At 36.1% G+C, this 15,171-nt stretch overlaps 1 protein-coding gene across 1 annotated transcript; it reads right to left on the bottom strand.

Moving 5' to 3' along the window:
• Positions 1–11,930: 11,930 nt before the first annotated feature.
• LOC149208034 (uncharacterized) lies at positions 11,931–14,903 on the bottom strand. Its single transcript, XM_089398219.1, has one exon. It carries the CDS (start codon positions 14,901–14,903, stop codon positions 11,931–11,933), a length of 2,973 nt encoding a protein of 990 aa, XP_089254345.1.
• Between the last annotated feature and the right edge of the window lie 268 nt (positions 14,904–15,171).

The raw sequence follows: 15,171 nt of genomic DNA, 5'->3' as shown, positions 1-15,171 counted from the left end.
CTATGTATGTAAGGAATTGAAATGTTTGTCGGCTTCGCTAGGTGACTTAAAGAACTTGAAGGAATTGCAACTTCATAAATGTAAGGAATTGAAATGTTTGTTGCATTCTCTAGACTATTGGCCTAGTTGACTAAGTTGAGGGTAATTGATCGTCCATTGATACATGAATTTCCATTTGAAGGGGTGAAAGGAGAAAGAGAAACATTGAGTGATTTGTACTCTTCCATTCACAATTGCATACTTCCATGACTCCAATTGTTAGAGGTTGCAAGGACTAATCTGAAATGGAGCAGATTAGTAATGTTGTGCTAATTCCCCTTTCAAAATAAAACCCAAAATGCTTATTATTTGCTTATCAAGTGCTTAAGAATTCACTGTTTTTGCTAAATTAACTGATTCCCATGAGGGTTTCTTATGTAAATGTTATAAACAATTTAACATAAAACATATGCTGAAAGCCTTTTGGACCCCAAAGGATCACTTTCAATTGTTCAACAGGTGAGGGTATAGTTCGCTCACCTTTTCAACCTCTATCCATTTGGATTTTGAAGGAATTGTACCTTTGAGCCTCACTCGAAGATAATCAATACTTGTCCTTGTTCCTCTGTCAAGTATAGTGTCTTACTGAAGCACATCAAGGAATTCTGGAGAAAACTCTTCAATTGATGGAATCTGTACACTTTCTCCTTGATCTCCAATAAAATGAGGCTCATACTATCTCAAATTTTCAACATTAACAACGGAATAAATTTTCATATATGAAGGCAAATCAAGCTTGAAAGCATTATTACCAATCTTTTCCAGAATTTTAAATGGACTATAACGGATTGGTTTCAGCTTTTTACCTTCACCTTGAAGCCTTTCCTTTCTAATGTAAAGCCAAACTTCATCACCTACTTGAAACTGATGATCGACACGGTGCTTATCATGCCTTGACTCTTTTCTAGTTGTTCTTGAACTGTTTGGTGAATCAATTGAACTTGCTCAATGAATTTCTTTGCTCTGTCTATGTCACTATGTCCATCTATAACTACATATTTCTCAAATATGAAATCCAAAGGCGATTTAGGTAAATAACCAAGACATGCCTCAAAAGGTGATGTTAGATTAGAAGAGTATTTTGCTCGGTTGTAAGCATGTTGAATATAATGCAATTGTTCACGCCACAAATTAGGATGTTTGCTGCAATATCCTCTTAACGAATGAATAACTGTCCTGTTAACCACTTCAGTTTGACCATCTACTTGTGGATGGAAGGTTGTACTTTTCTTCAACTTGGTGTCCATCAAGTTCCATAAATTTGACCAAAAATTCCCAACAAATCTGGAATCGCAATCACTTACAATAGAAGTAGGTAATCCAAAATGAACCCATACGTTTTGAAAGAAAAGTTGAGCTGTTTGTTCAGCTGTAATTTTTTTTTTTACAAGGCATTAATATGCACATCTGGTTGAACCTATCCACAACTACGTACAAATAATCATGACCTTTTCTTGATAAAGGGAGACCTCCTACAAAATCCATACACACACTCTTCCATGGACGTGAGGGCAATGGAAGTGGTGTGTATAATCCTAGTTTCCTATTACTAGGCTTACTGACTGCACACAATGAACAACCTTCGATAAAATACGACACACTTTCAAGCATATGAGGCCATTAAAAATACCTCTAAAGATTTGCCACTGTTTTACTTACACCGAAATGTCCAACAATAAGAGAATTGTGCACTTCCCTTGTGACATTTACTCTCTCTCCCTGTGGAACACAAAGTTTTCCCAAATGATACAAAAAATTATCATGTACATGGTAGTCTAATTCGTCAACTCTGTGGCCTTGACTCAAGATTGAATATACCTCTTGAAAGTTAACATTATGTGCGTATTGTTCAACATAACTTTTAGGCGAAACATAATGATTCATGAGTAAAATGACTACATTAACAACCGGTCTAGAAAGAATATCAACAACTTTGTTATAAATACCTTTCTTGTACCTAATTACCAAGTGGAATTGCTGTAAGAATCCCATCCAACAAAAGTGCCTTGATCGCTACAATTTTGTTTGAGAATGAAGATATTGCAAAGGTTGATGATCGGTGTGAATAATGGTTTCTTTTCCCATTAAGTAATGCTTCCATTTTTTCACACTTTGCACCAATGCGTAAAGCTCTTTATCATATGTAGGATAGCTAATAAAAACACCATTAAAAATATCCTCCTGAAGAGCCTTCTCCTTTGGGAGGTTTGGAAATTTCTCCTTGCAGCCTGCTATTCCTCTCTTCATAGAGGACCTTCACCATCTCTATCATATCAAAGAAATCATTTTCTGAATGCTCTTTCAGCATCGTTCTCCTTCATGAGACATGGTCTCTGAAGACTCAACTACAACTTCTACAACTTGAGGATGTACTGGTGTAGAAGACTTTGGAAACCTTGCTCTTCTTCCACTTGAGCCAACTACAAGGCTTTCAACTAGATTCCCTAGTTCTCCTCTTTTGAGTTTTAACCTTGTTAGCATGACACAAAACTAGCAAACAATACTCTTTCTTTGCACAAGAAAATATAGTAAGCAAAAATTAGTGCTCTGATACCAACTTGATCTGAAATGGAGCAGATTAGTAATGTTGTGCTAATTCCCCATTTAGAATAAAACCCAAGATGCTTATCATTTGCTTATCAAGTGCTTAAGGATTCACTATTTTTTCTTAATTAACTGATTCCCATGAGAGTTTCTTATGTAAATGTTATAAACAATTTAACATAAAACATATGCTGAACAACAACAAAATAACAGTAAAGAACATCAAAATACAACACACAACACAGATATTTGATGAGGAGTTCACCCCTCCTGGGCTATGTCTCCTTGGTCCAGCTTCCAATGCTTGGGCCTCTCTATTATGCTCAAAATTACAACAAAAGTGTGTTTACAATGCTCAAATGCCTCTGAAACCTGTCTCAATGAGTTCAGAATAGCCAAAACTACTAGAATTGACTCTTTTTGCACCTAATTTGGATAAGAACTGAAGAAGTTATGACCTCTCCCAGTTCTCCCACAATTTTCTCCTCCAAATCTGGCTAACTGCCAGTTAAATTCATTATCTGGAGCTAATTCTGGCAGTTCCGCCGAAATTGGTGGTCCCGCCAACTTCCTCGCCTATCTCGCGGTTAAGGCTGAGTGGTCACATACAAAGTGGTTGGTTCGGCGGAAAAGGCGACAGTTCTGAAACTCTGTCGCAAATCGCAATCGGCTTTGCTGGGGTTGATTCTTATATTCAAGACTTAACGCATTATGATATGCGATCTGGTGGATCCGACAAGTTATAAACTACAACTCTGAAATGATATCGTGTCCGCAAGTAATTTGGAAGGCCTTCCCATCAACGAATTGATAATGAGGAGGCTTTCCCGCACCAAAGATATTCAGATCTCCGTTGAAAAAACATTTCCTCCCATGATCTAGGGATAAACATAATAGGAGGCACTATAGCAAACACCAGTCGCTAGACCTCCAAGGAAAAAGGTAGAGCCAAAATAGTTGTGGTATGATTTCCTTGGCATTATAGCATAGAGCACATCTTGATAGGCCATGGATATTCATCTTTCTAAGATTATTAGTGGTGAGGATTCTTTTGATGAACTAGTGACCAACAGAAGGTGTTAACCTTTGGGATTCCATCTTTACTCCATATTTTTGTCCACAATCTGCACTAGGGGGTGAGAAAGTTTCTTAATTAAATGGGAATACCCAATGCTGACAGAGTATTTATATTTAGGGCTTATGTTCCATGTACGTCAATGCCTCAAAGAGACAGATATATGAGCCATACCTATTAACATGAAAATTAAACTATCTTATTGCATTCCTAGATGAGGAGGGGTCTTGGCCCTGAGCTAGCATTTTAAACGTCCCTGTTCATACCAAATTGAAATATATTTCAATTTGAAAAATCCCTTCTCTTGAATACATATTTCCAAATATCTGAGTTCTTCAAGAGCTCCAAGAGGACCAGTAGGGGAGATTTATTTTTCTAAAGATTGATACAGGCGCTATTCCTGACATACCAATCGAGATGATAAATGATGATAGGGGCAACTACTTGCATAGTCTCCATATTTTATAACCAAGCCCAGACCAATTTATTGTCTCTTCCCTTAACAAATGAATTTTATTGAAATATTTTCGCACGGAAGCCATTTTCTACCATTCCTTTGTATTTGATATTAACCTCCAGATGATTTTTGTGCCAAGAGCAAGGTTCACGTAGAGAGTTTCTTTCATAGTTAGGCCACCATTTTCCTTTGGGACGCGCACGATGTTCTAATGGATCAAATGAAATTTATTTTCATTGTTTACCTCCTTGCCATAAAAATTTATGGATTAAAACATTCATTTGTGTGGCCACTAATCTAGGAGCTAATAAATCTGAGCAAAGGTATAAAGGAAGGGAGGATACAACATATTTTACCAGGATCACCCGACCAATAATGGTTAGCCATTGAGATCCCTCGGCCTAGGTTTTCTTCTTGAATTTGTTTAGAGTATCATTCCAACTGTCCAGGTTTGAGGCGGCCAATGAAATTGGAATTTCGAGATACTTGAAATATTGCCACTCTGTCCCCAAAGAAAAGTCAAGCACCCTAGATATCTCTTGAAGTGCATAAGTAGAGTTATTCCATTCGAATGGTAGGCACTTATTTTTGTCAATGAGGCAACCTAAAAGATCCAAATATTTGTCAAGTATCTATTAAAATCTAATAACAGTTTGCTTTGAGGCACCACTCAATAAGAGGGTGTCATCAGAAAACTAAGAGTGATTAACATCTTTGATGCTCCTAACAATGCTTAAACCCTTTAACCTTCCATCAATTCTCGCGAGCTCCAAATTTATACTAAGGCTTTCAGCCACAAGGATGTATAGGAGAGGGGAGATGGGACAACCTTGGTCTTAATCTCCTTGAAGTTGGAAAGAAGTTGCAAGGGTGACCATTTATCATTGAAGCGATCTAGGGGTTGCTAATACAAGACCTTATCCAATTGACAAACTATCCATCGAACCCCAACTTTTCCATAGTAGAGAATAAGGAGTGGCGAACCCTATCAAAGGAATTTTCCATGTCGAGCTTTATAACCATGCTTAGTTCCCCACTTTTCTTGATAGAATGGATAACCTCTTGGACAAGGATGTCATTGTCCAAGATTTGTATATGTTTCAAGAAACCCCCCTGATTTTCCAAGATTATTACACGAAGAATCTTCCTTAATCTTTTGGAAATTACTTTAGTCATAATCCTATAGGATTAGTTACACAAAGATATGGTTCTGAAACAAGAGAAGGAGGTAGGCTTTGATTCCTTTGGGATGAGGGATAAAAAGGAAGAGCTTGTATTCCCACCCAGCTTCCCTTTAACTCTAAAAGAATTCAACATTCTTAGAAGGTCTTTCTTAATATGGACCCAACATGATCGGAAGAAACTAATTGAAAAATTATCTGCGTTGGGGGATTTATCCAGATCAAGAGACCATATGGACTTTATTGCTACTTCCTCAATCGACTTCATGAGATGGAGGTTTTCTGAGTCGAAAACTATGGAAGGAAGACATGAAATAAAATATTGCACCGCACCAGAATCATCTTAGAATAGAGATTCTTAAAAAAAATGAAGGCTTCAATATTGATTTATGGGAAGGAAGATAACTTGGGCTGACCCTCCAGGGTGATCTCTTTGACCCTATTTTTGATCTCTCGAACTTTGACTAGCGTGTGGGTAAAGGAAGTGTTTTGGTTCCCTACACTTAACCAGAGGACTCTCAACTTTAAATGCCAATATTCCTCTTCTTGCATGTTGAGGAGGAAAATTTTCTTACTTATGTGCTTTTCTTTTTCAATAGATTCCTTTGTCATTGGACTAGTCTCCATCTGGGTTTGATGATTCTCTTGTTTCCTAATAAGATCTATTTTTTCTTGACCTGGAGGCGTAAAGTTGGATTTTACCCAGGTTTGAAGGACTCACTTCACCGTTTTCAACTTGGTCTCCCAAGAAAAAACAAGTGATCCTTTTACCGAGGTTGTCCAAGCTTTCTTTATTAATCTCGCAACTCCTTCTTTCTGAAGCCATTCAAGGTTGCAACGGAAAGCGATTAGACTAAGGTCCTTGGGAGGATTTATTCTTAGTTCAATGGGTTGATGATCATAATCCCCCCTTGCCAAAATTGAAGTAGAAAATTTTATTCCTTTGACTAACCAGTTGTTGTGAATAAGGAATCAATACAACCTAGGCGTGATGTGCTTAAGTCGACTTCACCTGTTGGACCAAATGTATTTTCCTTTTTCTAGGACAATATCGAGGTGGTCCCATTCATTGATTAGATATTCCATCCATCTTTCTCGAAAGGGATCTCTGACAATATTACCCCTGTGTTTCTTTGAAGTGAGGAGGACAATATCAAGGAGGTCCCATTCATTGATAAGATATTCCATCCATCTTTCTCGAAAGGGATCTCTGACAATATTACCTCTGTGTTTCTTTGAAGAGAGGAGGACAATATTGAAATCTCCACCATCTATGATATCAATATGTCATTGCTCTTCTTTGAGCATGACTAAGGAATCCCAGAGTTCCCCCTTCTCAACATAGATAATCGGGTCATAGAAGTTAACAAAGGAGAAAATTCCTTTTATGTTATTGTCTTTTAGTCTGACTTCTACTCAGAATTTTTACTTAGAGATGGATTTTGAAATGAAACAAGAGTTCGACCAAAAGGTACTCAAGGCCTCTGAAGGCTCCACAAGAACATTGGGTGACACCAAAAATCTCTCTCCAAAACGACCTAGATTGGACTAGGATTTCTTCTTCAACCAACTTTGTTTCTTGTAAGAATAAAACTTGGGGGTTTCCCATTCTTATTCAGTCTTTAACTACCTGAGATTTAATGGGGTTTCCCAATCCCCATATATTCTAGGATATAACTTTCATTTTAATTTTGAGGTAGAAAACTTACCTCAGTGGATCTCGGGCTTTCGTGTTCTTTATTGCTCACATTTCTCAAGATTTTAGTGGAGGTTGGTTCCTTAACTTTATATTTTGTTCCACTTATGCCGGCTCATTAAAATATTTTTATGTTATTAATATATTTTTATTTTAAATATTACATGTTAGCTAAACATAGAATGAATTAGACATCATGTAATATCAATAATATTATTTTCACATGCTATCTCTCAACTCCATAATAAGTAATGAAGAAATTACATATTTCCTCATAGTAAAAAGTAATTATTATTATTATTTTAAACTTTCAATTACTTTATGTCTCTATATAAAGTTGATTTAAAATTAAGCTAAAAATTGAAGATTTTATTTATGGTTGACATTGATATTTTTTTAATTATTATTTTTGAATTTGTTAATGTAAATATTATTTTATTATTTTTAAAGTAATGTTATGTGACAATATTTCTGTGTTACACATGAATCGCTCCTGAGAGGTGGGAAACCCGTTCCAATGGTTCCGACGCTCCTGGGAGCTTTGGAACAGTATGAGAATGTTACCTGTGGAACAGTATGAAAACGTTACATTTTCAATGGGAACTTCAATGGAAGCTTGGGAAACTTCCAGGAGCTTTGAAGACAGGCTTTTTTGGAGTTCTCATGTTCCCCAGGGTTGGGGAATACAAAGCCTGTAGAGAAATATGTTGAACTGCCCACAAAACATGAGCCTATGTTGAAACCTTCGTAGGAAGAAAGGCCAAAGACATCTTTAACACCAATATCCTTAATTGAGAAACTGGAGCAATCTCTTGATGGGTTAAGGAAGCTTGTGGCACCTCGACGTAAGTGCAATATCTGGGATGTCAAGCTGATGAGTATTTCTTTTGTTGTTTATGTATATATATCGCAGAAGATTGTGTGTGCATATTGTATGTGGCAGTCAATGCTTAAACATTAGAGTTGTTTTTTTCTTGTAAGAATAACTAGAGAAACATGTTAGTTCTACTGATAATGAGTGTGTGCATATTGTATGTGGCAGTCAATGCTTAAACATTAGAGTTGTTTTTTCTTGTAAGAATAACTAGAGAAACATGTTAGTTCTACTGATAATGAGTGTGTGCATATTATATGTGGCAGTCAATGCTTAAACATTAGAGTTGTTTTTTCTCGTAAGAATAACTACAAAAACATGTCAGAGAACTGATAATGAACTTGACATTTTATATATATAAAAGGGATAAACTTAGAGAGAGACACCCAGAGAATATATTTATATATAATAGAGAATATATATTATTTATTTATATATCTAAATTGATTTTAATATTTGAGTATTTTGAATCAATATTAATTTTAATTATTATGTAAATTATATAATTAAAAAAAAAAATAGTTTTTTAATTTTTAATTTTTTATTATATAATATTACGGCTCCCGATTAGCTGCTTCCTGTAAATTTTGGAGAAACCTCTAGCCGTTTAGGAAACCCGTACCCAAGTTCCCAACGTTCCAGAAACTCATGCAACATAGCAATATTTCCTTCATATAGTGGTTGTAGAGAGACACACACAACAACAGTTATATCTATTATTTAAAATAAAGATAAGTATTTAAAACAAAGTTATGATTTAGTTAGTTTTTATAGTTTTTTAAAATCTTGGTAATGTGAGATTTATCATGAGGTAAGCGTCCTAACGTCTACTATGTATATATTAATGTAACTTCCCTGGTAAAAATTCCATGTAATAAAGTTAATAAAGGAAAAATAATAACCAAGGTCATGGGACACGTATTCCAAGTTGAGTGTTCGGCAAAACATCCTAGTGTGCGTGTTCATTTGGTTTATTATGGTTAAGGAAATTGGCAAAGGCAATGACAAAGGCTTTAGAAGGGCATGAGACATTAATTGAAATTTTATTTATGAAAATAATGGTAATTAGGAGAAAAGGAAGGTGAAAGGCCAGAGGTTGCATCCGAGGAGGAAAATGAAGGAAAATAATGGAAAATTGAAGAAAATAAAAGTCTTATTAATAAACAGGCTTCTGAGGATCAGTTGGTACCTTTTGTTAGTTCAGTTTTGGAGCTCTCTCTCTCTATTCTCTCTTTTTCACACTCTTGGACACTTAGAGCATTCTTGGAGCACTCTAGCATTGGATCAAGGAAAGAAAAGGAAGGACAAAGAAGGCAAAGGGAAGAAAATATCAAGCAAGGAAGGTAACATCAGGTAGCTATGGCGTGATTATTTGCAGGTATCGATTTGCATGTGTGATTTCCTTGCTATTTTTGGCATGCATGGTACATGCATGTGTGCATTTGGTTCTCTTGCTGTCATTGACAAGGGTTTTTCCAGATGTGACAATGTTCTTCAGCCTTACCTTGCCATTTCTAGATAGCTATGGTGTAATGGGTTCTCTTTTATTTGGTTAAGATGGATTGCTGGATGGTTTCGAGACTGAGTGAGGTGGTCTCTGAAAGAAAGAACACATGACATAGGAATCCCATGAACCGGACTGGGATTGCGGTAAATCCAAATTTTGTGTGCCTCGGTGGGCCTAGGAATCCTCAACTGATGAATGGCAGGATATACGGTAAAGCCTAGAGGTGTGTGCCCTCGATCAGGCCTAAGAATCCTTGACCGATGAATGAAGAGATATACGGTAAATCCTAGAGGGTGGAATCTTTGTTAGGCCTAGGAATCCTCGATCGTTGTATGAGGGGATATATGACGAAGCTTAGAGACTAGGAGACAAGAAAATTCCTCACGGTGTAGGAGGATAAATCTGTGGCATCCATGCTTGTTTAGGGCCTAGTGATTTGGTGGGGATTGCGGTAAAGCTTATGGAAACCTTGTTTGGTTTGGTTTTGAGTCCCACATTCATGCTTGGAATATGGCACAGGGGTGATTGGATGAAAGAAAGATTTGGTTCAATCAATCTATGGTCAGGTGGTTCGTGGAAGTCTCATACTTGGTTGGCTTTTTCATTCATTAATAAGAGCTCTTTCTCCTTGGTATATCATGTGTAAATGTGCCAACTTATATGTAGATTTTATGGTTGTTATATCCTTGTATTTTTGTTGGTTATATGTTGGTTATGAGTATGTTTTATGATAGACTTGATGTATGGTTTCCATCATGTTTTGATTAGTGGTTGAAAGTACAATGAATATATGACCTAATAGATGATAATGCAGTTATTGTGATAAGGCAACAATGCTTCTTTATGAATTTCAGATAAGTATGAGACCCCTATGCTCAGATCTGTTGTTATGACCTGTAGAATGCATATTTGTGACATGTTTGACAAAATGCCTGTCATGGCTAGTAGGGGTCCAGTCAAGTAATTGATCAAGTGTTTGCATTAGTACCTTTGTTCCAATGTTATTTATCATTTCTGAAAGTTTCATGAAGTTATGGGCAGTGGACTATGTCCTGGTGGCACAAAATTCAGGGTCGCTGGCTCAAAACTAGCTAAAAAAGTCCATAGTCATTGGCATGCCCTTGTTGTGGGAGTGAATAGAAGGCCTCAATCGCATGCATGGCTTGTCATGGGAGCGGCTAAGGGTCTAGATCAGTGAAATGTCAAGTTGTCTTAGGGGTTGGTCACCTAGAAGGGTTGGTTGGCTCCTGAAGGTTTTGTAGCATGTGTGGAAGGTTAGATTGGTTTGGTTTTGTCGGTTCCACTTCCTTAACTGTACATGGGGAGTTAAATCATATCATAGTAGCCTATCGTCACATGTTTACCCCAGCGTACCGGTTAACTTAGGTAAACGTGGGAGGAGGGTGTTACAATTAATATGTATAGACTTTTACTAACCATTTGAATGATATAAATGAATTAATTATGTGTAAAAATGAATTCAAGTGACAACCAATACCTTCAATTCCTTCAATTGCAAATTACAATGTTTCCACATTAACATTATTGTAAAATATATTATCCTTACCTTTAGTGTTATAATTGTCAATTTTCCACTTTTACCTTATCACTTGAAAATTTAATATAATATAGGGTAATAAGAGGCTAAAGAAAATTACTTCTATTATAATTTAACTTTTCTATGTTTTATTTTTTATTAATTTTAATTAAAATTTAAAATAAATTTATTAAAATTAAAAATTTTATTTGCAAAATTTTTAATTTAAATATTTAAATTTTAAAATTATTTTAATACATTCAATTTATTTATATATTTAAAAACACAAATTAAATAATAAAAAATTACATCCGAATTTTTAAAACAAATCAAAAACATAAAATAATTAAATGTTACATTTTGCTCTTCATTTGCCATCATCATTAAAATTTTTAAAACAAAACCAAAACATTAAAAATTTAAAACCAATTAAATTTCACCTTTCCCTCCTGGTTTCCTGTCATCATTTTTTATTTTTTATTTTTTATTTTTTTATTTTTTATTTTTTATTTTTTATTTTTTTATTTTTTTTAATTTTTTAATTTTATTTATTATTATTATTATTATTATTATTAATTTTTTTTTCAGTAAGAAAAAAAAAGCTGTATTATATACATATAAGATGAAAATTATACATCAATGGGGTAGATAGTGTATGCAAGATTACCATCATAGGCTGATAATATCTGGAAGATTACATCATAGGACAAATTTCAAATACATCATGGGCAGATAGTCTATGAGAGACCATATGTCATATAGAAGCTGATGTCGAGACTACATTCCCTGAGTAAATGAGATCTATTGCCCCCATTTAGACTGAAAAGGACCAAAACTTCCCTAAAACTAGCATATATATAAAGATGTCTGCAAAATCCTCAGATATAGATGTTAGTAGAAGGATGGAACAACCAAAATATTTACAAGATTATCTTCGAACCTGAGGTAGAGAATCATATTAACAGGACTAAAAAGTGCATTCAAATCTTACCAGAATTTGGAGAAGAAGAAAAAAAACTGTTAGTTTATACCAGGGAGACTAAACTCCACAATTTCATGCTGATTTTCTCCCACAAAGATTTGTACCTGCCATGCTTGTTCTGTAGTGGAAAGACCTGCTTTGGATAGAGAATCAACATTTTTTTTGTATGCTATTTGAATATGTTGAATGGAATAATCCTGGTGAGCATGCCAAATGTATGTTATTCTATGCAACCACCCCAAAAAATTGATGTTCTGAATGTGATGAACTGATTTCACATGGTCAATAATCAATTTAGAATCACCAAAAATATGTAGTCCAGGTATGCCAAGGAAGTCACAAAAGTAAAGGAGGCCAGCTAATGCCATAACTTCCACCTTGTTGTTCGATCCTTTGCCACCATTCCAAAAGATTTTAATAGACTGGTCTACACATGGAATGATGTAAATTCCACAGGCACAAAAACCATTTGTTGCAGCTCCATCAAAATATGCACGGGGAAGAACGTCCAGGTTTGGACAGCGATGAAGTTGTTTCTTTGGTGAATGTAAGTTCTGTGGATTCTTAGAAGGAGGAAGATGTGCTATAACAGAGTCTATAATAAGAGCATTATTCACTTTGCTATTATGAAATAAGGCTAGATTCCTGTATTTCCAGATGCACCATATTGTGACCAGGGGAATAGACCTTCCATCTTGTCTCAGATTACTCCACCACAGAAATGCCTCACGAATAGAAGAGAATGTTATCCTGTTCAAACCAAAGTGATCGGCCACTGTTTCCCAAATCTCAATAGCAATAGGACAGGTCAAAAAAAGATGATAGTTTGTTTCCACATTAGCTTTACATAAATGACAAATAGCTGGCCCTTGCCAATTTCTTTTTTGTAAATTGTCCCACGTTAAATTCTTGTTATAAAAGACCAACCAAGAAAATATAATCACTTTTGTAGGGCAGCGAGCTTTCCATAAAACAGAAGGGAAAATATTTTCAGTCTGAAACGCTAATTCCACCTGAAGCATAAGGTATGCATCTTTGACGTATACAGCTGATCTTCCCTTTGGACCGTTCCAAATAAGACAATCATCCTCCATAGATTTGAAGAAACCCCTGTGATTCATATATGATGTTATCTTGTTCCATTGTGCAGCCAGCGAACCATATAGTCCAATCATTTCTGCCGATTTCCATATGGGCAATGGGCCCACCCACTTTTCAATTGTCTGGTCCCAAAAAATAATTCCCTTATTCTGCAGATAATGAAGCAGCTGCAAAGGAAAATCAAAACCCGGACTCTCACCCACCAATCGATCTACTCCAATTAAGATCTTTCTGCCTGAATGTAGATTCCATGCCAAATTCTTCAGAAAAAAGCCTTCAATCTTATGTAGACTGCGCCAGATGGCCGAGCCTTTGGGGGGACCAAAAGAACCCAATCTGTACCAAAAAAGAATATCTCTATTATGCAGATACTTAGCTTTGATAATGTTACTCCAAGTGCAGGATCCGAAAGTAGCTTTCCACAGTGATTTGCAAAGAAGAGCATAATTGAAAAGGCTGATATTCATAATGCCCCATCCGCCGAGGACTTTTGGCCGAGTAAGGTTATTGATCTTAGACAAATGAAATTTCCTATGTTGTTTATTAGCGCCCCAAATGAAATTGGCCATACTCCGATTCATTCTCTGGATGATTTTAGCTGGGATGTAATAGAGATGCGCCCAATAAACTAATATCTGGACTAGAACCGATTGTGATAAAATGTATCTGCCTGCCAGTGAGAGGCTTTTGTATTCCCAACTCTCAATACGTTTGATAAATTTTTCATACATCCACGTCCAATCTGAAGGAGAGTATCCGACAGGCTTGAGATGAAAGCCCAGATATTTCATGCCCGAGTGAAGGGGAGATACCTGAATATGAAAAAGATTAGAGAGATATATAGCCATTTCAGAGTTTATATCTTCCATGTAAAAGGATGACTTATCCTCATTGATACAAAGACCTGTTGCTTTCTGGAATTTCATCATAATAGTGTGCAAACAGTCCCAAGTATCCCTGCATAACATAGCCGCTAATAAGATATCATCTACAAATAAATTATGTGAAAAAGAGAAGTTCCTGCAGATAGCCATCGGCTTATAGGCCTTGTCTTTGATAGCCCCACGAATATGAAGACTGAGTGAATCCATAACTAATATAAAAAGAAGTGGGGACAAAGAACATCCTTGCCGGAGACCTCTGGCTGCCCGAAAAAAAGGGGTAGGGATACCATTTACCAGAACCACAAAATTGACATCAGAAACACATGCCATGATCCAATTCAAACAGTTGATATTGATGCCAATTTTGATGAGAAGGCATCTGAGGAAGCCCCAGTCTATACAATCGTATGCCTTCCTGAGATCAATTTTTAAAAAAGCAGCCTCCATTTTCCGCATGTGCATAGAGTGTAGACCCTCCTGAGCGATGGCAACAGCTTCCATAATATTTCTGTCCTTCAGAAATCCATGCTGGTCTGGGGAGATATGTACAGAGAGAATTCCTTTCATCCTCACTGCAATAATTTTTGAAATTATCTTATATATGGTATTACAGAGTGAGATGGGTCTGTAATCCCTGAATGTGAGCGAAGCCTTCTTTTTAGGAATTAAAGCTATATATGTGGATGTGATCGATTTAGGAATAGAGCCTGATGTCCTAGATTCTTCCACCATCTCTAAAAGATCTGTTTTCATTATATCAAAGAAGTGGATGAAAAAATCAATGGTCCAACCATCAGGACCCGGGCTTTTATCTTTTTGAGAAGATTTCATAATGTATAAGAGTTCCTCCTCCGTGACCAGGGCAAAAAGATGATCATTCTGCTCCGTATTAAACATAGAGGGATATGGATCAATAGCCCATAAAATATCTGGAAAATTACTACCCTCATTACTGCTATATGCCATTTGAAAAAACTTAACAACTTCTTTAGTAATGTCATCCTGAGAAGAGATTAAATTACCCATCTCATCTTGAATCTCCCAAATGGAATTAATATCTCTCCTTTTGTTCGCATGTCTATGAAAAAATTTAGTATTTCTATCTCCTTCTACAAGCCATATGGCACGGCTTTGAGTCGCCACGTAGCCTCTTCAATAGCCAACATATGTTGTTTTTTTTTTTCTCCAAGTCTCTGATCTTAGCTCGCAATTCAGCTGAGAGATTTTGTGAAATAAACTGTTCAGAGAGATCGGCCAATTCATCGTGGTTCTTCTTGAGTTCTTTCCTGTTAGA

This window comes from Pinus tabuliformis, chromosome 1_2 (genome assembly GCF_031772625.1).
Source record: "Pinus tabuliformis cultivar Carrire ecotype Pingquan chromosome 1_2, CPIR1, whole genome shotgun sequence".
Classification (NCBI taxonomy): Eukaryota; Viridiplantae; Streptophyta; class Pinopsida; order Pinales; family Pinaceae; genus Pinus; species Pinus tabuliformis.
Note: the sequence above shows the minus strand (reverse complement) of the source record. Positions and strands in the feature narration are given on the sequence as shown.

Bases quoted from the DNA above. Each gene is read 5' to 3' on its own strand.
- LOC149208034 (XM_089398219.1), bottom strand. From the start codon at position 14,903: ATGGGTAATTTAATCTCTTCTCAGGATGACATTACTAAAGAAGTTGTT.